Source organism: Ammospiza caudacuta, chromosome 6 (assembly GCF_027887145.1).
Source record: "Ammospiza caudacuta isolate bAmmCau1 chromosome 6, bAmmCau1.pri, whole genome shotgun sequence".
In the NCBI taxonomy this organism is placed as follows: Eukaryota; Metazoa; Chordata; class Aves; order Passeriformes; family Passerellidae; genus Ammospiza; species Ammospiza caudacuta.
Genome location: NC_080598.1, coordinates 42,588,458 through 42,611,409, shown reverse-complemented (window position 1 = coordinate 42,611,409; position 22,952 = coordinate 42,588,458). Strand labels below are relative to the sequence as shown.

General features: G+C 42.2%; 1 protein-coding gene across 4 annotated transcripts in view; it reads left to right on the top strand.

Moving 5' to 3' along the window:
• Positions 1 to 3,542: 3,542 nt before the first annotated feature.
• The window catches only part of ENTPD5 (ectonucleoside triphosphate diphosphohydrolase 5 (inactive)), a 27,796-nt gene continuing 8,386 nt past the window's right edge, over positions 3,543 to 22,952 (top strand). Inside the window, exons 1-13 of one of the 4 annotated variants that reach the window (XM_058807957.1) lie at positions 3,543 to 3,773; positions 8,608 to 8,895; positions 10,094 to 10,173; positions 11,431 to 11,574; positions 11,920 to 11,995; positions 13,591 to 13,626; positions 14,449 to 14,537; positions 17,101 to 17,180; positions 18,387 to 18,448; positions 19,830 to 19,931; positions 20,778 to 20,918; positions 21,249 to 21,305; positions 22,822 to 22,937. In XM_058807957.1, coding sequence (XP_058663940.1) covers positions 8,679 to 8,895; positions 10,094 to 10,173; positions 11,431 to 11,574; positions 11,920 to 11,995; positions 13,591 to 13,626; positions 14,449 to 14,537; positions 17,101 to 17,180; positions 18,387 to 18,448; positions 19,830 to 19,931; positions 20,778 to 20,918; positions 21,249 to 21,305; positions 22,822 to 22,937 — 1,200 coding nt within the window. In that variant the 5' untranslated portion in view covers positions 3,543 to 3,773; positions 8,608 to 8,678. The other 3 variants (XM_058807958.1, XR_009274897.1, XM_058807956.1) reach the window with 3 other exon arrangements.

Sequence of the window (22,952 nt, the reverse complement as noted above, 5' to 3'; positions counted from 1 at the left end):
AGGGCTTTAGGAGGTAATAAGATTTTTTTTTTCCATGAGAACTGTGTCTAAATGCTGAAAGATCAACACAAAAACAAATCTTAAAATCAATTTAAAAATTCCTCATTTTTGTCACACAAACATTCAGGTGCAAATAGATACCTCACTACAATCTTATGTCCCAATTCACAGCTTATAATATACTTAATGCTGCTTGGACTTTGAATTTCCAGTGTAAGCCATAAGTATCTCTAAAGTCCTGCTCACTCCCACACTTCTTATGCAGATAGCAATGAACCATAGAGTAAGTAAACTTTTCATAATCTGGCTGCAGATATTTTTACTTTTTAATACTGGGAAGTTTGCTTTACAATACTCTTATAAGGAAATATACCTGGGGAGTGCTACTGTCACAATAGACATTATATACTTGTTTGGTAAAGATGGATAGGGCTCCATTAATGACTGAACAAAATAAATCCCACTGCACTGAGCAAAGTTAATTCTGACTTCTTGACCTTAGCAGTATCAAAATTTATTTCCACTCATTCTTCTTTTGATACAATACACAAAGATCTAACAGTATAGTCTAGTTCATGTACAAAGTCAGTATATAGTGTACCAACTTTTTGAAAAAGTTAAAGTACCTCACACCAAGCCACACAGCTAGATTCTTCTGTTAGATTTAGAACTTACTGGAATCCTGTGATCAGCTCAGTTCAGTATCCACCTACCAAAGAAACAAAAGATTACCATGGATTTGTCCCATCCATTTGGACAAAAAGCAATCACAAAACATGGGTGTTTTTTTCTCTCATGTCAACTTATTGATATCCAGTTTTTCAAAAATTTTTCTCCCTGAAAAACATGGAAAAGATCAATCTATTAGAAGAAAATTTCAAAGGCATATCTTTAATGGATTCCGTATGTGTAAAGCAGGTTTAAAATTCTAGCTCTGCATTGCTCTTACTCAGCTTTTCATAGCACATAAATTTAAAAAATTTATGCATAAACATAAGCACAGACTTGTGTTTTCAACTTCTAAATCTATGGCTCTCTAAAGTAAATAGAACAAACCCAATGACTTCTGTTAGTGGTTGTAAATAGGGAGGGGGAGGCCTTGTACGAACATTAACTAGTTTCAAATACATTGTCCTTTCCTTATCTCTCCTTCATACATAAAAGGGTCAATACACAATTTTCTCTCTCAGTTCCAGTCTCTCCCTTCTCCAGGCAAGAAGATTCCTTGGACCTCAATTACAGATTTCACCCTGGTTTTTCAGGGAGTGTTTCTGCTCTATCATCTTTGAGATAGCCTGGACAAAGCATTCCAACTGACTGTGTGTCACCAAGTTATTCAGTAGCCAATCCATCCTAAACAAACACTTTTCTGAGGTTTAGGATCACGTTAATCTCTCACCAAGGATGTATGAAAGCTTCAAATTCTATGGCTTAAAATCCAAGTGCTCAGGCACTGCTGCAGTTGGTAGGTACAGATGTCTAGCATGAGGCTGAAGATCTGCAATCCTGGCTACATCCTGCAGCATGTGTAGCTCTAATTTAATTTAAACTGCATCCTAACAAAAATTCTGAGATACACTTGTAAATCTGAGAACTTGTTTTACTCCCTATAAAATGTAATCCTGTCAATCAGTACTGCACTGCATGTGATCCTGTTTTCAATATGTCAGTGTCTGTTTCATGTAATTAATTTTTAGATTATTAGAAAGCTTGAAGAAAATGGCCTCTAATACTGTCTACAGTCATTTACTTTCAAAATGCCTTCATTTTCTCCTAATAATTATTAAAATGAAACTATAGAAGCATATCTGTACTGGAAGTTCTCTATAAAATTCCATATGACATGGCAGAATATGCAAATAACTCTTTGAGTTTACCTTTAGTTTAATCCATAGAAATAAGGACCAAAAAATGATAACCTAGTTGAAATTAGGTTTCCACAAAGTCATTGCTAATTTATAGGATACTGAAACTCATACAGTTATTCTTACTACAGAAATTCCAAATCCAAAAAATATTATCATACAAAGGACTTTTTAGGCATCTGTCTAGGAAGATGGACACTAGTTTTCAGTTTCCATACCAACAGCACTTATGTGCTTCCTCTAGGTCTCTGTGCACATTATTTGTGCTATTTCTGTTGCTTTTGAACATTTTGATTTGGGGAAATTGCTTCTTTGATGCACATGCCTCTATATTTTTTTGTTATTGGCAGTTTGGGCCTTTTTCTTTTAATGCTTTCTACTGGATATGATCTCCTGGTTCACATCACAAAGCATTTATATAGAATCTATGTTTTTCACTCTGTCCATCTCTCAAGCTCTCATTTCTAGTAGTTGCTGCAGTTTTTTGATCCCCACCATACTTGGTGGGTGCTGAGTTTTATCATTCTCTCTCACAGATTTTCTGGTCATGTACTGTAAGGCCATTTTGTGTTTCCACTTTATCCTGCAGCTGTCTGCTACAGATGGTGGTGCAGTGCTGAGGAAGTTTAGAAAAGGAGAAAAAATAACAGATACAGAAAGAAAATTGGCCTTCTGGAAAAAGGTCCAGGATCCTTTGTACTAGATAGGCTGAAAGCAAGCACTGGCACTTGAGCAAGAAAATAGTTTCCTACTAGCTGACTTCATCAATGTCAGAGGATCAGACCTTTTATCTTCTTATTCAATAAATTAGATGTTAAAATAACTGAATTTTCGTTTCCATTTTCAGGGGTTTTATTCTAACTGTAAAAGGGATTTGCTTGGTACTTGGATTTAGAAAAGTAGGAATAAGGGTAAAGTGAAAGAATCTGTGATAGAGCAAATAGGGGCCACAGCATACGGCTTCTTTTCCACTATGTTCTGAGCAGAGTTTGGCTCCGTTTTCTCTAAAGCCGCCCCCAAGGAGCCAAACCCAGCACGTTCGCTCTCAGCTTTCTCCCTTTCCGAGCTGAACGAGCGCTCCAGCCTCTCCTTAGCCATGGCCTGCTGAAGGCCCCGATCGCCGTGCCGTGCCGTGCCGTGCCGTGCCGCTCCGCCGTTCAGCGCTCCCTGGCGAAGGAGCAGGGGGGAGCCCCGGCGGGATGGAGCGGGCGGCGGGGGCGGCACGGGGCTCGTCCCGGCGGCCCGGCCCGCCTGGCGCCTTCCCGCCCGCGGGGGGCGCTGCCGCCCCACACCACGGCTCCGGCGAGACGGGCGCTGCCTGCGGGGAGCTCGCGCCGTGCCTTGCCGTGCTGAGCCGAGCCGAGCCGAGCCGAGCCGTGCCGTGCCGGCCGTCGGGAGCCGGCTGCCGGTGGCCGCGGGCCGGGCGCGGTGTCGGGGCCCGGCGGGCGGGCCTGACTCCCGTTCCCCCGCGGCCCGGGCGGCGCGCGCCCGCCACGCGCAACTCCCGCGACGGGCGGCGCGTCACGTGGGCGGGCGGTGACGCGGCGCGCGGGGCCGGCGGGATGCGGCGGCGCGAGCGGCCGGTGAGCGCGCGCAGCCGGCGGGGGCGGGGGGAGGGGCGCGGCAGCGTCCGCGCGCTGCCATGGACACCGCGCGCCCGCCGTCCCGTTCCCTCCCCACCCCCACCCCCATCCCCCCGGTGCCAACGGCGCCGGGATCGGGAGCGCCGCTCCCGGGCTGGGTGAACGCCCCGAGCCGTGCTCGGTCCCGATGTCCCGGGAGGGCGCTCCGCTGGGTGCGAGGCCGGGCAGGCGGCGGGAGACGCGAAAGCTGCGCCGGCGTCCCCGTTATCCCTAGGGGCGGGCGGGAGGACGCCCCGTCCCGGTCGAGTGATAGCGCTGGCGGCCGGTGAGGCGGGGACGGGCGGTCCTGCGGGTGTTCCTGCCCAGCGGCACCGCGGCCGGCTCCGGGCAGGGCTGCGGGACCCGGGCACGGGGCGGACCGCGGGGGCTTTTGCCAGGACAGGGGGAAGGAAGGTAGGGAGGGGTTCGGGCGTGCCCGGGGCGGCGGTTTCGGTCGCGGCTGAGGGAAATGGAGCGAGGCAGGACGCGCTGGCGCCGGGATGCGCGGCAGGGACGGAGCCCACAGCCCCGTGTCCGGCGCGTTCCCGGGAGCACGCAGAGCCCGGGGCCCCGAGGCTGCCGGCAGCCAAGGTCTGTTTTCCAGGAATAGCGGCCGCGCCAGGGAAAGGGAAGGGAAGCGCCGTTAGAGCCCCTGCGCGGGGCCCGCTCCGCCGGGTAGCGGCTCCCTGGAAATTAGCCTGGGGCTAATTAAAGAGCAAAATTGAAAACCCACTTGGCCAGAAATGTGAATAAATAAATAATGGGTATTTGGAGCCTCAGTATGGGGGAAGAACGATTAAAACTTCCGATAACGGATGTTTGTGAGTTGGTTCTACTTTTCCCCCTGGAGTTTGAAGCTCTAGAGCCAGCATTTTACGGAAAACATATGTGCGCATGTGCCACTATTTTTATGGAAATATTGGGAAATTTTGCCTTTGAATTCAGTTATTCCTTCTATAGTGTTTTCTAAACAGCGTGCTTTTAAGAAGTTTAAGTTTTTGTCGAAACAATTCATACAGCTATTTTTTTCAATAGCTAAAAGTAACTCAGAAAAAAATGTAATAACTTTTTTTTTTTTCCTGGGGAAAGAAAGGTTAAAAAGTATTTTTTTAGTCATGAGTGTTAAGTGTTAAAGCTCTCATCTGGGAAATAGATTTTCTGACCATAAGAGCTGCTCATCTGGAAAATAGATTTTGTTACTGTTTGAGCACAGAAGAGTTTCCATTCTGAATGATTTCTGGTGTGCTTCAGCATGGAAGAATATTAATTGAATTATGTAGTTTTATTTGTTTCCTAAAATAGTTATTTTTGTGAAATATAATTTCTATTTATAATTATTTTTGAATATTTTTGTGTACCTCCAAATATCTCCCAATATTATGTTAGGAAACAGAAGTGAAATTCCTGTGTATCTCTGATGCACTGCTTCTCCCTCCCCTCCGATCACACTCGTTTTTACAGGGAGATGGTTCTGTTGTGTGGTTTGTGTTTTGCATGTTATTTTGTCAGAAATAGTCAAGTATAGAATATTTCTTGTCTTGAAAATTACCAGTGTTTCTGTGTATGGTGAGCTCTAAATAAGGTTGTGTTTTGCTGTCTTAAGGTTAGTTATTATTATGGTGCAGTTTTTACTTTTGTTGTTTAGGGAGACTTTGGTTGCTGGGGTTTTTTCCTTCTTTTTCATGCTTTCAGTCTTGGAGGTCTCTATGCAACATCCCAGTATTTCTGGATCATACAGTTTGCATACCTCCCAAATTTTTTATCTTGGATGTTTTTCATGTGGTACCTACAATCTGCTGTGTACAGATGGCATTTACACGTGTTTCTCTGCTCTGGGAAATGAGTGTTCTGTGCTGTTTTGCTGGCTCAGGCCCCAGCGGTGTTGAGGTCAGCTGCAGCGTTTGTGTAAATGTTTTACTAACGTGATCTCAAGTTAACTTTCAACTTCTTGAAATTCATCCTGCGTAGTTATATAATTGTGTTTCACTGCTTGCATTGAGTAATGATAAACTCAAATTTGAATAAAACAACTGGATTGGTATTTGATGTGCCTCCATGACCTCATGACTTGCCTGATGCATAGTCCATCCTGTTAGCTGGAGCCGCGGTGACAGAGTGCAGGTGCAGTGTCCCTTGCTTGGTGCTCTGGAGGTGCTTTCCTTAGGAGTCCCTGGAGTGGAATAGCTGCTGTTGCTTCCATCCTGCTTCAGGTGTGTGCTAACGTGTTCGTGGTCAGTGCTGATTATTGCTGCTCCTTCTCAAGGACACTAACTGAGCCTAGTGATAGGGAGCCACGGGCTTTGCCTCGCTGACCTGCTCGATTGCATTAATAACCTTGTGCTCACACAACAATTACCCTGTCTTCTCCTTTCTGTTTATTCTTCATTTTCTCCACCCTGTTGAGTTCTGATACCAGCTAGAACTTTTAAGTTGTTTGAGAGGAACTGTTTTGAAAATGTTTTTCCTTCTCAGTAACCTATGTCTTGTCTATTTCTACCCTGATTTTTTTCTTCCATACTTTCGATTCTGTCTTTCCACATTTTTTCCATTTCCATTTTTGTTATGCTCTGCTGACTTCTCTCTCTTGCTCTGATTTCTTACTCTTATCTGTTGTCATTCTTCTTGTGGACATTGTTTTGCTGGTGTGCTTGATTAAATGGACTTCACCAGTCATTGAAGGGGCTCAGTGTGTGCTTTTCACCATGGGATTTTATTTTTCCTCTCCCTCATTCATTCTTAATGAGGGAGAGGAAAAATAAAATCCCATGGTGATTGGTTGTAAGTTTGTTGTTTAGTTGGGATTTTATTTGTCCTTAGAGGTATAAAAGGAGAAAGAAAAAAAGTCAGGGGAAATGTAGAAAACAGAAAGTGGTGTATATCTGAGAAGGGATAGAGAGGAGAAGCTTTGTGAGGGAATTTCATGTGAGACTAAGGTTCTCATAGGTCTGGTAAGGAAAGTATGAGTTAATGATGGCAGTTGCTCAGATATTTTTGGATCATCAGAGATTCTGAGGCTTACATAACTGTCACATGTGCTGTTTGTAATAGGACTCTAGAGTTTGTTCTTAAGACAGGTGCTTGGGTTGCATTTGTGATAGTTCATTAAACAAAATCCTTACATTGCATAGAATAACACCTCTTTGAACCTGCTGGAAGGTGGCTCTCACTAAGGCACCTTATGTTCTGTTAAAAGAGTGCAGCTGCTTGGATTTTCAGTGGCCCTCCTTCCTGTGATGAAGCAAACCTGGGTAACGCCAGCTGCATCTTAGTACAAATCCATGGCCACAAAAGTGTCAAACTGCTTGGCACTTCTCATCAAGCCTCTTCAGGAGAGCACTTTTGTTACAGAACTACCTATTTACTCCTTTCCACGTAAAATGTGTGTACTTTAGAAATTACTGCAGCTGGAGTTCAGGGCTGTTGTCTCCTGGTGGAATTGTGGTCAGTTCTTTTCAGAGTGTGCTTCTAAGGCAGAGAGGATCAGGAGTCTCTGCCTGCATTTCTGCATTTGTTTGAAACAGCAGGATAAAAATAAAGGTCACAGCAGGCAGGCGAGGTTACCCATCTGCAGTGGGCTGTGCACTTTGTGACTCTAGACAGAGCAGAATGCTGGCATTACAGAGGTGTCTGAGAAATGTGATTTTTTTTTTTTTTGCTGGGGATGGGTAAAAGTTAATCTCCCTTTGCTGTAACTGGGGACAAAGGTGAAGAATGGAAATAATAAAAGTCTTACAAGGGCTGAGTCTGGGATAAAAGGAAGTGGAGTATAAGTGAGCTTTTTGGGTGTGGGAGAAAGATGTGAGGAAATAGAGGCTATGGTAAACACACATAGAAAGGAAAGGAGAGGATTTAGGAATGAATACCTGTAGGATAGAGACAGCAAGTGAAGATTTCAAGAGACTGAACACGGTGGGGCTGAGCAGATTGCTAAAAGGCAGTCAAGTGTAAGAGCAAGCAGTGGGCAGGGGTCTTGGGCACAGCTGATGAGCAGCCATATAAAGTAAAATCTGCAGTGCTGTGGGTGGATGCATGTGTTACCAAGTGTCTGGGAAGTGATAAGGAGCTGTTTGCACCTTCTGTGTGCAGAGTGCTCTGTGTGTGGGTTGGTGCAGGCAACACTGCATATGGTGGGACATCTGGGCACATGCTCTTTTCTGCTGTTAAAGATGCCCAGAAATTGTCCTTCTTTTTAGCTGGGCACCCCATGATTTCTGGGCCCATGTCTTTTATTAGCATATCTTAGGAAAGATACATGCAATGGGATAGGTGTTAAGGGACAATGTAGTTGTATCTTGATATCCAATACTGTGTAACACAGCTGTGGGACACTTGTTAAAAGCTCTGTAAGCAGCCTCAGTGTTTGGGGCAACTGCTTTAGGTTTGTGAGAGTGTGTGGGTTTTGCTATGATTGATTTTTTTGTTGTTGTTGTTTATAATTCTAAAAATAAAAACCAAACCAAAAAGACAGAAAAGAAAAATATGAAAAAATACGGCGAGGCAGAGCTCAGGTGCACTTCAGTTCTGCCCCTCTGGTGCAGCTCAGGCTTTTCTCAGAGATGGGGATGCTGCTGGAAGGACATGCCTTCATTCTCTCTGTGTGCTAATCTCTCCCAGCAGCTGTTCTTAGCCCAAGATGAAATTCTCTTTGTTTGTGACTCTGAATAATACTTGTGTTCTGCCACAGCATCTCAAGTGTGCAAATGTTAAAGTGATTCTGCCCAGAGTTCCCCTCTGGCACCGCTGTTTTTCAGATAATATTTGGGCTTTTGGGAGGAGGTACTGCAGACTCTGAATATTTAAATTCTGCAAGACAAGAGAAAGAAATTGTCTAAAAGTGAAAACTAGAAATACTGGAAAGCAAACTATTCCTTTTCTTCTGCGCTTGGGAAATGGAGAGACTTTACCATGAAAGAACAAATTAGTTTCATGTAATTGTAGCACTAAGTGCAATAAACTCTTTTGGGTGAGGTGTTGGAAAGCACCTAAAGGGAGAATTTATGTGTACAGAATGATTTATTTATTTTCTTTTTTAACAGAGTTTTAAAGGAGAGAGAGCTCTTGGTAATTTTCATTCTTTCTTCTTCTTTTTTTTTTTTTTTTTTTTTTTTTCAACTCTTCAGGACCTTCTGCAGCCCTGTGATTGCTAATACGTGCTTGGCAGCCTCAAGGGGTCCATCTTGACAGCCTCAAGATGGCATCTTCCAGACTTCCCATCCTTATAGCATTGGCATTTTCCTCTTTGCCCTTTGTTCTTTCACATTCAAACAAGGAAATGTGGTTTAAGGAGTTCTTTCCATCTGATGTGTGCCCTATAAATGCCAAAGCGAACACTTTTTATGGCATCATGTTTGATGCAGGAAGCACTGGAACCCGTATTCATATTTACACCTTTGTGCAGAGGAGCCCAGGTGAGACCCCCATGTGTGTTGACTTAGGTTCCAACTTCTCAAAACAGTTTTGGTTTTTTGCCAGCTCAGCATTTGGGAGCAGCTGAAGATTTCTACAGTTTGTCCTTCAAATGGTCCTCCTGCAGGTGTTTGTTGTCCATTTGTCATGGTGTTTTGCTGTGTTCATACCTTTTTTGTAGGTCTTTTGAGTCTCAGAGATACAATTCTGGGTATACTGGAGAATTCTGAATTTTCAAACATTTTCATCTATGCAGCTGCTTAAAAGGAATATCTCATTGAGATGAAAAGATACTTAGGCTGGTTTTGTCAGGTTGCATGTTACCTTAAATTTTATTACAAGATACTTGAATTCTGCATATGTTTATGTCACATTTTGTAGCAAATTAAAATCAGTAAATTAGAGAGCTATTAAGTACTGAAGGTCAGAGCCATTTCCAGGAGAAGTGTGCTGAGATGCACCACACTCCAGTGTATCTGGTGCTCACATGGTGCAGAGGTGCCCAATTTTGGCTGCACGTGTGACAGGATGGATTCAGGAGGATGAAGTAGCTTGGGTACAGTGAGCCAGTGGGTTTGCAAAGGTTGGGGGTTGCTTGCTGGGACACAGTGCTTGTGTGTCTTTGCATGACTTCATCCATGGTTTGGAAGGACTGGTACAAGGTCCAGATGTGTTGGACTCAGCCTGGATTGCAGTGTGCAATACCCAGGGACAGCTTCTACACCCAAACTGCTCTGGGAGCAGTGGGCAAACTTGTTTGGCTTCTCAGCCAAGTACTTGAGCACAGTCAGCTCTGTTCTATCTCAGTTGGATGAATCACCTAAGGATAATTGGAAATTGATGGTGTGTGTCTTAATATGCACTAGTATTTCACAATTTGTGTAAGGACAGAAAGGGAAAGAAATTTATTAAGAATAGGTGACAGTTATGCTGCATTATTGTAACTTACCGTGGTTCACAAATGCTAAATGAACATAATTTTAATTACAACAACATGTTTATTAATAAATTGTTTGTGAACTTGGAGGGTACAAGGGCAAGTTTCTGCTAAATATGTTCCTGATATGTAGGAACAAGTCTTGTTTCAGGAGGGGAATAATCTTGTTTGCAAGGAGAATCAAGGATAGTCACTTTCACTTTGGAAATTAAAGATTAAGATGTGAGTTGTTGACTGTATCATGTAATGTTTTGTTTGTGCAGAAAACCTTCCAGAGGTGGAAGGGGAAATCTTTGAGTCTGTGAAGCCAGGTCTGTCTGCATATGCTGATCAGCCTGAAAAGGTAGGACTGGCCTGCATTCCCTGGGGGTTGGTCGTGCTTCTGTTATAATCATTAGATTCTACCAGGTTCAAGTATTACTGATTGCAATTGCAAAAAGTCAAGAAGAAATGTGAAAGTTCTGCTGCTGTCTCTCTAAACCTGTTCCTCTACTTTTGTGAGTTAAGTTCAACATGGTGAAATAGGAGCTGGTGTTTTACATATTTCATCAGTGGAACAAATTGCTTAAATGTTTATATAACTAGACTATATGCCTTTGAGAATTTCAAAGACAAAGTGGTTTTTGTCTCTAGCAGCATCCAAATTCAGTGTTTATTTCTTCTACATCTACCCCAAATATGAGTAAATGCATACTCTGTCTGATTTAGAAATAATTTTCTTAGTTCTGAAGTAAGCTGTCATTTTCCAGACCCCCTGTGCTGACAGGAAGGTCTTTCACAAACTAAAGCAGGTGCCAGAGAAATGACAGATTAGATCCACTATTTTGTGTGCTTCAGCAGCCTTGAAGTTGCGGGCTAGAATTATAGGGATTTCAGGTTTCTCATTTTGCTCAGCTGGATTCCATGCTACAGGAGTTTGAGTGTGACACTTCATGGAAGAGTGAATGGATTTGGGATTTTTTAAAAACTTTTATAAAATCACCTATGATTCCAGTAAAACTTGGTTTTGGGGTAGGAGAGGAGAACTCAGCCCAAAAGAAATTTCTAGGCGTTTCACAGGAGAATGTTTATTGCTACTGCCAAACTGTGATTGCTAGAGCAGTGGAAATAATTGAGAGCCAGCAGTGATGTCTGTACCTTGTGTGGTAACCATTGCACAGCTGGCATTTTAATTACAATAATTGCTATGGACACACTTGGAATTCCTATGTTGCATTTAGTGAAATCTACAGATTTTCCCCTTGCTTTGGTAGCCTCAGTCAGTAATTGCATCATTTAAGTTTCATCATACTGCAAGATGTTTAGGTTTGTCAGGTAATCTGTTCCCTCACCTCCCTCCATCCTTTCAAAAAAATACCTTCCACAAACAATGATATTTATCTTCCTTAAAATATATTTGTGAATACACCTTTCCTTCCAATGCAGACATTCTGTTTAATGTTCTACTGAGATGTATGGCATGGTTTTTGTACTTGTCTTGGGTGTGGGTATCTTCTGCTAGTGAATACTCTGCTCTCACAAGTTTTGAGGGGAAACTGAGAGGCCTATTCTCTGATGGGTGTAGAAGGAAACCATATAAAAAGCATATTTTTCCTTTTAGGGTGCTGAAAGCGTCAAAACATTGCTGGACATGGCTGTCGATGCTGTGCCACCTCATCTCTGGAAGAAGACCCCAGTGGTGTTGAAAGCCACAGCTGGACTTCGCTTGCTGTCAGAGGAGAAAGCTCAGGCTCTGCTGTCAGAGGTAGTACTGAGTTGTTTTGGGTGCACTGGTATTGTTCTCCCTGTTTCATCTTCTTATTTTTTAATTCAGTTCTCTATTCTGTTTAGCATAAGAGAATTCCATCTCTGAAAAGAGACTGTAATCCCACGATAGCATAAAACTCACAGAGTATCTTGTCTGGTCCTGAAATCCTGTGTCTTGCTGTGGTGGAAGGCATGGAGAGAGACCTACAAAAGTTCTTTCCTTTCTTTCCTACTCCACACACTTATCTTAGTTTCTGCTGCTGCATAAAACAAAACTTTGTCAACCTCAGAGCAGAACAAGTCTCCAAAGACCAAGAAATCTAATCACTGTTTCTTTCCTTAGGTGAAAGAAGTCTTTGAGGAATCACCATTCCTGGTTCCAGAGGACAGTGTTGGCATCATGGACGGATCTCATGAAGGTGTGTTTTAGGAGGGGTAAAAAGTAAAAGCAAAGAGAAAAGGGAAAAAGAGGGATATCTTAGAAACATGAGGGAAAGAAAAATGGTCCCTAAACCAAGCCGGAAAAAAGAAAGATTTCTGGCCCTGTTTAAAACAATGCAATCCTGTCTTTCTGAGGTGGTGTTCATTACTTGATCACCTCTTGGGCTACAAATGCAGATAGACAAAAAGATTTCACAAGATTCAGAACAAAACTTTGTCTCAACAATAAGCATTGCCTGATGCAGGCTGACCAGCTGAAGCCTGCTCCTGGGAACTGGTGCAGAAGAGGTGGTGTCCACCTCTGAAAGGCTACATGACAATATATAGCAAGCTGGTCAGCCTTGGAAAATGCCTTGTAAATTCTGCAATATTAGCATTAAAAATAACCTATTGTGATCGGCTCATCAATTTTCAATCTAAAATTGGGAGGACTGTAAATATTAAAGGAGAATGAAGGATAATTGGCAAGTATTGAAAATAGATAACTAAATAATAAAATAGTAAGTTAAAAAATATGCTGTTGGGAAAAATACTGCTAGTAAAGTAGCAAACAAGTACTGTAAAATACAGGAAAAGGTGAAATATGTTGTAGGTTTGGAGTGAGCAATGATTTTGCAGTGCAGAAAACAGTGTAACATTCGGGCTACATATCTAGACATACTACCTTGGAGAATGGGCAAGTAATAATCACCTGTATGGATGCCTGATGAAAAGAGCCATCCTGGCATGTTATGTTCAGTTCAGAACTGTTCCTTATGGCAGATAAATTGCTCCTTTGGAAGGTGTTGAAGGAAAGAATTATCACAGTGCTTAAACAACTAATAAATGGAGGAAGATTAAAGAACAAAATCTGTCCACATGGGCTGAGAGAAAAGGAGAAGTATCATAAAGTATTGAAGTATTTGATAAGTATGGTGTAGTGCATAGTTTGTGACTATGGATTAATGGGTAAATTGTACAGTAGGGAGAACTGTTGTATTGACAGGGGCAGGATCTATGAGGCATAACAGAGCACAGGGTAGCCTGCCAAGTTTATTTAAAATCCCTACCTCTTCTATTGTCACATGTTTGGGTGAGAATCATGTAAGTGTCAAGCAAGCCACTGGAATCAAAGGAGCTGTTTGTGTTTTACTGGTTGCTGCTCTGTCTGTAGTGTAATTATAGAAACCTTAAGATTAAAACACAGTGGTGTCAATGCAGTTTTCAGATTAGGAGTTGAAATGCTGGGCTGCAAAACCAGGCCCAAGGAAACTTGTGCATTGTGTCAGCTCATTACTTCTTTGTATGTTGTTTGGACAATAGATATGATTTATGTATGCTGCAGTTACATGGATATTACAAAGTCGTACCTATTTCAGCTCATGAGACTTGTATGAATCAATAATGCATCATAGAATTTAATTATGAGTTTGAATTCATCTCTGAAGTCTGGGGTGGTTGGGTTAAGCTAGTGATGACTTCCAGGCAAATAAATAACCTGTGGAGGGCTAGTTACAGTGGGCAGGAGATTGTGGGAGTATTTAATGGTGACTGGTTTGTTTTTGGTTTTTTTTCTTTTTTTCACTCATTGCAGGAATTTTAGCCTGGATCACTGTGAACTTTTTGACAGGTAATTATTTCTTTGTAACTACTCTAAACTTGAACTTGAGTAACTTCTGTGGAGTTGATCACCCTAAGTTCCTCTGCCTTGGCCTCTCACCAGTGCTAAAGCAGAGGATTGCCTTGGGCAGCCTGTGTTCCAGGGTCTGTAGTAAGAAGGAGGCATCTTAACCCTGAAGGTGTCAGAATATACTCAGATCTTGGAGGCACTGGCAGGCTGGTTTCCCTGACGTGCTTTGGGGAGTGGTACTGCTAATTTGTGGGAAACAAGGCCTTGCAGTGTTCTTCCTCCCAGTGTGGGCTGTGCAGCTGCAGTGGTGCTGCAGGGCATGCTGCCTTAGCACTACTGGCTCTGAGAGTTCTGGGAGTGCAATCTAGTGAAAAGAAAATCAGTACCCTAGTAGATAGATGGGCAAGCAAAAAAGCTGCTCTGGGTGAAGAGAAATTACAATAGCTGGTTTGGCTCTTACTGCCCTTCCTTCCCCTACTGCTTTTGCCCAGTTGTATGCTGGTTACAAAATTTGTGTACTTTCCCTGACAGTCTTCTGCAGGAGATACTTTGTCTCTTACTTTCAGCTTTTGCTTTATACCTGGAAATTTGTCTGTTTTTGTCACTTTGGAGGAGAGATTGGAATGAAAGAAGAAAGTCTGTATCTCATTCTGTAATACCTTCTGTTTTCCTGCCTGTTCTCTCTGAGGTTTTTTCTTTGAAGGGCAGCCCAGCCCTCCTTGTCTTGCTGAGATCACCTGGGGGCTGCCTGAGCATCCACACAGTGTCTGCATTTCAGCATTTGTGCACCTGGGGCTGTTCTGAGCACGGTGTTGTTTGCAGGGCAGCTGTCTGGCCAGAACCAGCAAACTGTTGGGATTCTGGACTTGGGAGGAGCCTCAACCCAAATCACATTCCTGCCACGGTTTGAGGTGAGGAGTGGTTAAAAGTGCGTGGGCTGGGACTGCACAAGGCTGGTGGAGAGACCTGAACACTGCTGCACTCTCTGGTGCCACTTTGTTAGCAGTGGCACAAGCAGAACATCTCTGGTTTACAGAACATCTGTATTTCTGTTCCCTTTGAGATCAGCAGTTGGCTCATAGGCGCTTGCAAACAAAGCAGCCTGAATCATGAGGAAATAAAAAGAAAGCAAATGAGTAAAACCAAAAAGAAACAGCTTTTGTTTTCTGGACTCAGGCTGGGAAAGCCTCATTCATGTTGATATTGCTGTGTATTCAATAAATGTAGAACATTTCTAGGTAGTATTCTTGAATATTAGAAGAAATGCAGGGGCTGTCTTTTTTTCCCCATTCGAGTCTGATAACAGATCTTCACTAAGTTTTGGAGGGGAGGAGTGTTGTATAGGGTAAATTTCTTTAATAGCAGCACAGTCAGTTCTCTGTTTTCTTATCAGCTTCTTCTCATTCCTTTTAAATATTCTGCTCTCTGTCCCCCAGACATCTCTGCTGTATTTTTTAGTAGTTCCATAGCTGTTTAGAAATAGTTTGAACTGTGACCCAAGTTTGCAGTTTGCATGAGAAAATTACCTATTCTGTACCTTCATATTGTGATGTGTTTATGTCGCTCTTTCTGAAGGAGTAATTTCTTTAATTTTTTTTTTTTTATAGAACTTAAGATTATCTTATCAAAGGATTTTTGGTGCCTACAAAACACATGGCTTTCACATCAGGATATTCTAATTCTGCAACTGTGTGTTATGTTGAAACATGACATGCAACCTTATCCTGTTCAGCAAAGCCTCAAGTGTACTGTGGGCTGGTCCTCTGTTTTGTGTTGATAACACCTGCTAAAGTGGGCACTGGACCAACAGGAAAGGGTGTTGCATGGCAGGGTTTTGGAGAATAAATAGAACCGTGAAATAGGCTGAACTGCAGCTCAAGACTCAAATGTCCCCTTCCAGCCTTGCAGGAAAAGGCCTGGAGTGTTTGCTGCTGACCAGGACTAATGGTGTGAATTTGTAGGGCAGTGTGGAGTCAAGGTTCATGCTTGTACACTATGTCTGCTTCTCACCTGTGTTGTCAAGTTCAAATAAATAAGCTCAGTATGTTTTTGGGAGTTTTTTCCATCTGACAGAATTAGTGGGGATACCTCCCTTTGATTTGCAGTGGAGATTTTTCCTTCCTGCAATCCGAGGCAGTCACATGCTTGCTCTTGTATTAGTTTTGAACAAAATACTGTGAGAGATTTTTTAATTAGATATGAATTACAAGCAAGTAAAGAACATATAATGACAACTGCAGGGAGCTGATTTTAATTTCATGGCATTATTGCCAAAGCTAAAAGCAACTGAAAACCAATCATAGTAATTATGAAATTGTCTATCTGGTGTCTGTCTCATTTTTTGTGAAAGTATGGCATAAAAAAAGACAATTGTTTTCTCCAAACTAATTTTTTTGAGGATCTCTCCTCTAAATAGTTTTTGTGATGTAAGGTTTAGAAACAGAACTCAAAATATGGCAGTCTGTGTGTATGAGGCCAAGGATGTGACTGCCATTTCAGTGATAATCAACTTGAGACCCAAAACAAATTTTGATTTGTATTTGCTCAGGAGAAGCTCAAGCTGAATACTGTCAAAATCCTTTCAGCTTTGAGCAGGCTTCTGTCTAGGACTCTAGAAAAAATAACCCAGATCTGGATCTCTTACTTGCATGGCAACTGCAGGACTGTGCAGTTTGAGTTCTCTCTGACTCTGCTGCTTGGCCCAGAAAAACCACGGGTGATAAAAGTGCATGGAGCCAAGAAGGGGTGGGAGGATGAGGCATGAGGAGAGGAGAGACTGAGACTGAGAGCTTAGGGAGGGGACACAAAGAATCAGTAAATGATTGCTGAAGCGGTTCAGCCTTGCAAGAGTGTGAGTTAGTCTGTCAGGAAGCCAGGGCAGGGTACCAGGGGGATGGATGGAGGTGTGCGCAGAGAGAAGACTGAGAGGAAGAAACTGGAGGTGGTGAGACAAGAGGCTAATTTAGGTGAAGCAGCCCTAAGACTGGGAGTGAGTAGTCACAGTGTTTCCTTGAGTACCAGCAAGACTTTTGACATGGTGAAAATGGGGCCTATACCTTGTGTTTTTAATTCTTCTGAGTACCTCAGTTTAGGTGCCTAGTGTGACTTGAAAAAGTTCATAGCACTTGTAGTGCAGCTGATTTCTGGTAATGGGGATGGGGACTCTCTACATGTAGAGTAACATGTAAGTACTCTGAAAAAATTCAGGTTACCTGAATTAGAAAGTGTTTTCATCCTGATATGTTGTGCTTCCCTATTATACATTGAAGTAGCACAAAGATGCATATAAATAAAATCAGTGTTAAAAGCTGCAGATATTACAGCAGTGGCAGCATTGGAAAGCTGTACTTTGTTTTCAAAGCAGGTCAGATGAGTGTGCAGTAAACTGTATGGGTATATCTCTGTTACTACATTAAAGTTGGTTATTCTTTATTGCATAATATAAATGAAAACTTTTTTTTTTTTTACTTCTAGGAAACTCTGAAGGAAACCCCTGAGGATTTTCTTACCTCATTTGAAATGTTTAATAGCACGTACAAGCTCTATACCCACAGGTGAGGAGCAAAAGACTGCTATTTCCACTGGGGAAATCAGCCCCTGAGCTAACAGCCACATCACCCTGGTACCAGCAGCAGAGACCGTAACTTTTTTACTACTTATCTGCATGGAACAGTAGAAGTGGAACATGACATTAGCTGGCTGGAAGCGTTCCAGCATCATGGTTAATGTCACTGCAAGGGAATATTAAGCAGTCTTTCAAATGAAGGGACAGCATTGTGAACCCATATTTAAGGAAAAGAATTCTTATTACTGGATTCATGCCAAATATTCTAAAACAAGCAGAAAGGTAGATATTGTGCCAGTAGTCAGAACTAAAAGCGATCAGAGATTTGGAAAGAGGATTTCCTGAGACCTAGTGGAGTGAACACTACCATCTCAGCCAGTTATAGAATCTGCTTACTTGACAGCAGAGCTGGTCTAATAGTCATTCTCTCCTACTCCTTACATTTGCTGATGTAACTAATTGCTGTAGTCATTGATACAGTCCATTAGATCACCTAAAATAATTGGGATTGAAAAATCATCTCCTAAAAGTTGAGAGAGAGCTGGAGGTTAGTTTAACTCTGAATATTCTGGAAACGTTTAAAATGACATGACAAAAGTGGTAAGTGACCAAACACAGAGATGGGAATGAAAGAGTCAACAGGATTTTAATCTAGCTATGTTGCTGCAATGTGTGATGACATTCTCATAAGCATTGTTCATGTTCTAGCTTATAATGAATGTAGCAATTACCTGTGGGGTCAAAACAGGTGAATTTCACACAAAGCCACGGTTCCTATGTTGTGGGAGGTTCTGCACTCTGCCCTAAGAGCACTTAGTTTTGTGTGTGCTGCATAAGAGTGGCTGCCCTTTTCCCCATGCACTCAGCACTTACCCTTCTTCCTCCCTCATTTTTAAGGTGGTGCTTTTTTGCTTTTCATTATCATCTTGTATAAGTGCCACATCAGCTTTAACCACTTCCTGCAGGTTTAGATTCACCCATTTTACAACTCTTTGTATTTCTTGGGTTTGTGTCACTCTTTTGACCCTCAGGGTTGTTCTGGCAAAGGGAACTCTGTTTTAGAAAGGAAGCCTTTTGGGAATCAGAGAAAGGAAATTTGGTTTGGGTGTTCCAGGACTTAGGAAGAGGGCTATGGGTAAAGCATACCAGATATGCAGGAATCAAAACTGTAACATCTGTCTTTTGTTGTTCACAGCTATTTGGGGTTTGGACTAAAAGCTGCAAGACTGGCAACGCTTGGAGCTTTGAACATGGAAGGTATGTTCATATACTAAAACATTCAAGATTCATGAAGAGATGCTTAGACTTAGCCTTGTGTCAGCAGCCCATTTCCTGTGTGTCTTCACTTCAGTATCTTGTGCTTTACTATGTTGCTGATGGCATATGTTTGTCTGAAAACAGCTACCACTTGTTCAGGGGTTGTCTTGTGGGACAGCTGCTTTTCCCTGTTTTTGAGATCAGGCAGCAGTGACATGCAAGTGCAAATTCCAGAAATGCACATGTGGGAGCATACAAACACCGTGGCCAGCCACAAACTCACAGCCTTTACAAACATCCACAAAAGCATAAGCAGCATGAACAGATCCTTTTCCTTAGGGTTGCTGCTTAGGCCAAACCCACTTTGTAGGATCTGCCTGGCCTGTGGTGTTCCCCAGACCTGTTGTGTGCACTGCCCTAGTCTAGATGGAAGCCCAGGAGCACATCACATGCTCTCACTCAGTAACCTGAGTGCATACTCACATTCCTGAGTCTTTCCAGTCCCTCACCCAGAGCTTGGGCCTTTTGTCTAGTCTCTGGCCAGGACCCGGGGTTTTCCACCTTCTGGATTCTTACCTGACAGCTAGATGGACTTGTCATAATTACTGGAATGTACTCAAATCAGAAATAGTTGGGAGTAGGGATTAAGAAGAAGATAGGACAAGACTGCAATGATTGGTCACAAGGCTCAGACAGAAAAACACATGGACCTGCTTACTTGTGACTGTCTTGTTTTATAGTCTCCTCTGGTTTGCCGTACTTGCACTTCCCTGATCCCTGAATTCCCCCTTTTCCCAGCCTTTGAGCCTTTCCCTAAGCATCCCATAGCAAATTTTGCTGTCCCAGAGTCTGCCTCAAGCATACTGTTAGAAGTTTGCTTTTTCTGTGAGACCTGTGTGTTCAGCAATAATCATGTTTTCTTCTTATCAGTTACAGTATTTCTGGTTGAACCCCTCAAAGGTTACATTCAGTGGATGCTGTAGTGGCCATTGATCTCTGTCTTAGGAGGATTGCTCAGTTGCTTTATTTGTCTTTGTTATCTGCTGTCATTAGGGTTTGTGCATCTGTGTGATTATTACGTCTCATTTCTTGTCTTTTGTGGTGAACAGCTATTATCCAGATACCTTTGTACCATTTATCTCATTAAAAAATGACAAGCCTGGCTGCTCTGCTATTTGCAGGACAAAACAGACACAACTTTCCCAGACTTGAAACTGGTCCTTAATTTGTAATCAGTTAGTGCCACATCCATCAATTCAGATTTTTGTACTTTGGCTTAAAGACTTTAATGAAGATCTTTCAGGCTTTTCTGGTTCTGCTATTGATTTATAGCTATGTAAAATCCTGTGCTTCCTGAGTCTCCTCTCTGCTCTATTTCCAGTTGTGGATGGACAAATGTTCCGCAGTTCTTGTTTGCCTAAGCAGTTGGAGGCAGAGTGGCACTTCGGGGGAGTGAAATATCAGTATGGTGGCAACAAAGAAGGTAAATTAAGGAGACTTGTTTCTTTTACAATAAGTCTTATCTCCAGAATCTGAGTTTTTCCTTGTCAAATATTTCCTCAGTTAACTGATGATGATTGGGATATGAAGGATATCTGTCCAGTTGCAAAGGTTGACTTCTGAGAAATCCAGATTAAAATCTGAAGCTGTAAGAGTAGCTGACCTGTACCCCTGTCCTCTGACTGTGATCTCTTATTACAAATCATACCTTTATAGGAAATGTTTAGAATTACTTGTACAAATAAGAGAGGTTTTTCTGAGGCTTTGAGCAAAGTGCAAAAATTCTGTTTATGTTAGGGTACAAACATTTTGGCCTACCAGTTAATCTCACTTGTGGAATTGTTTCTTAAGTCTCTAATAATAATAAATCTCTAATGCTGTGTAGAGAGAGTGAGTCTGCTGCAATCATAGACTTGAACAGACTGGAGACATGAGAGCTGAATTGCAGATTTCATATGTGTGGAGTAGGTTGGTAAAATTACAGTGTGCTGGGGAGAGAAAGCAAGGTTTTATCTAACAAGTGGCAGCAAATGTAGAAGATTCTGCTGGCCACAGAACATGTCAATGGGAGTTTTGCCTGACATGGAAGTAGTTTGTGTGGCCCTTCTTTCAGACACAGCAGTGATCTGCTCTAACCAGTTCTCCTTGATGAGGGGCTTTTAGAGTCCTTGCCTGTGTGTAGATGCCATGTTGGATTACAGAAGGGATATGTAAGCTCCTGTTCTGATGCTTTAATCTCTGCTTCTTTAATTTTTCATCCTGTTGCCACTATTGCTTCCATCTCTTGCATATGCTCTTTGGCTCACCCAGTCTGTGTTTTTCCTGACAGGAGAAACAGGATTCAAGCCTTGCTACTTGGAAGTACTCAAGGTTGTCAAAGGGAAACTTCACCAGCCAGAGGAGATACGTGGAAGTTCCTTCTATGCTTTCTCCTATTACTATGATCGAGCAGCTGACACCAACCTAATCGGTAAATTTGGGATAATCTCCTGCATGTGAGCATGTCTTCCAGAAGGTGACAGAGGAACCCTGGTGGCTGGAGCCATGGGGAGCAGAGGAAAGCAATTGAGAAAGAGGAGATACACAAAATGCCTCGAGGGAATGACATTTATCTGTCACTGCAGTTTGGTGTTCAGCACATGAAATGTGCTCCGGGCTCCAGTCACACCTGCAGCTCTGTCTTCTGTTCCAAGCAGGTCTCACTCCTAGTGCAGCATCCCTGAGTTGCTCTAGGGTCAAGTTGGATAAAGAATTCAAATGCTGTCAGGTCTATGACGATATTTTCTCACATCTTTTTCAGATTATGAACGCGGAGGTGTTTTGGAAGTGAGAGATTTTGAAAGAAAAGCCAAAGAAGGTAATTGTCATGAGCAGGGAAACTGGTTTGGACAAGAAATAACAAAAATATCAATGTGTGGGCAGCACATAATGTGACTTGGAAGAAAAGAAAATTTATTTAACCTTTATTGCACTTTACACCTGTCATGTTACTTTTATTAGTCCAAGACTAACTAATGCAGAAGACAATACTGATAGAGCAGTGAGGGGTTGGTGGATTTACAGCTCTATTCAGGAGAAGGAGGTAGTTCATAGAGTCACTACAAAAGAAAATTAATTTGCTGCATCAAGAGCTTCTGTCAAACTGCAACTCTGAGTTAAGGAGAGCACTGAATTCTGTAAGTTTGTCACCTTAAATCCTATTTAATCTCAAAATGGAGGGAGAGGGTTTTTAAGACTGGCAACCTCTTCCACATTCCTTTACCTCCCCCTGTCCTTTTTCCTGAATGCTTGTTCTAGTTTTGTACCTCCTGTGGATAAAGAGCTCCCACCTTGCCTGGCTGCTGATGGCTAAAAGCAAATAACCTCTGTATTGTGATCATTCTCAAGACAATGAGAATACCATATTTTTCAGCAGAAGATGCTTAATTACGTAGTTCAGGACTGACTTTTTTCCTAAAATAAGGCCTAAATTTTAATGATTTTTCAGTTAAACTTAATCTCCCTGGAAACTTGGATGATTTTGAATAGGGGGATTAGGCTCTAAAGTTTGAGTGTGGGTTGGTTGTTATTTTTTCCCTGGATAGTGAGAGAGCTTATTTCCAAAGACATAGCTAAGATCTTACCTAACATTATCAAATCACTTACTTAGCTTTAGACCATCAGGAGATCAATTCTGTGAGCCTTAACTAATTCTTCTCTATCTCATTTCAATAGTAGAAGGATGCTGCTTATCTTTTCTTAGGAGGAAGTGAACTCTGCTCTTGCTGCTGCTAGAACAGGGCAGTGACAGTAGGAGTAGAACATGACCCTTAGTGTAAATACATTTCCCAGTCACTGCCACCCTGAATACAGAATCTTGACTTAGCTGCAGCAAGGGAGTGGGTGGTTGGGCAATAGCCTCTTGCATTTCCTTAGACAAGTGTGGTTGGAAAAATAAACTCAACTGCCATCCTAGAAAGTGGAATCCATTACTGGATCCATCTATGGAGGAGAGATGAAAACAAGTGATGCTGTGTTCCTGAAAAAATAAGTAATCCAACACCCAGCTAGTTATCAGTTGAGCAGAGGTTCTTCAAAAGAGCTGTGTGGATCATGTTGCTGTAATAAAAGATGTAGTTTTGATGGAGTTAAGAGAAACTTGATGTACTATATGGTTTATTCTCCAACATTGTAGAACATTGATGTACTATATGGTTTATTCTCACTACATTGTAGAAGCTCTGTAGTGTGTACCATGTGTCATGCATAACCAGTAATAGAAGAGGGTGCCTTGTTTTAGAAAGCTTTGGCTTGAGTTCAGTTCAAATGTACATTGTGGATAAAAGCTCTTATTTTGCTGAGATCCCTTTGTTTTTTCTTTTTTCCTTCTCTAGTCTGTGATAACATGGAGAGGTACAACTCAGCCAGTCCTTTCCTCTGTATGGATCTCACTTACATCACTGCTTTATTAAAGGAAGGTTTTGGATTTAGGGACAACACAGTCTTAAAGGTGAGAAAAAACAGT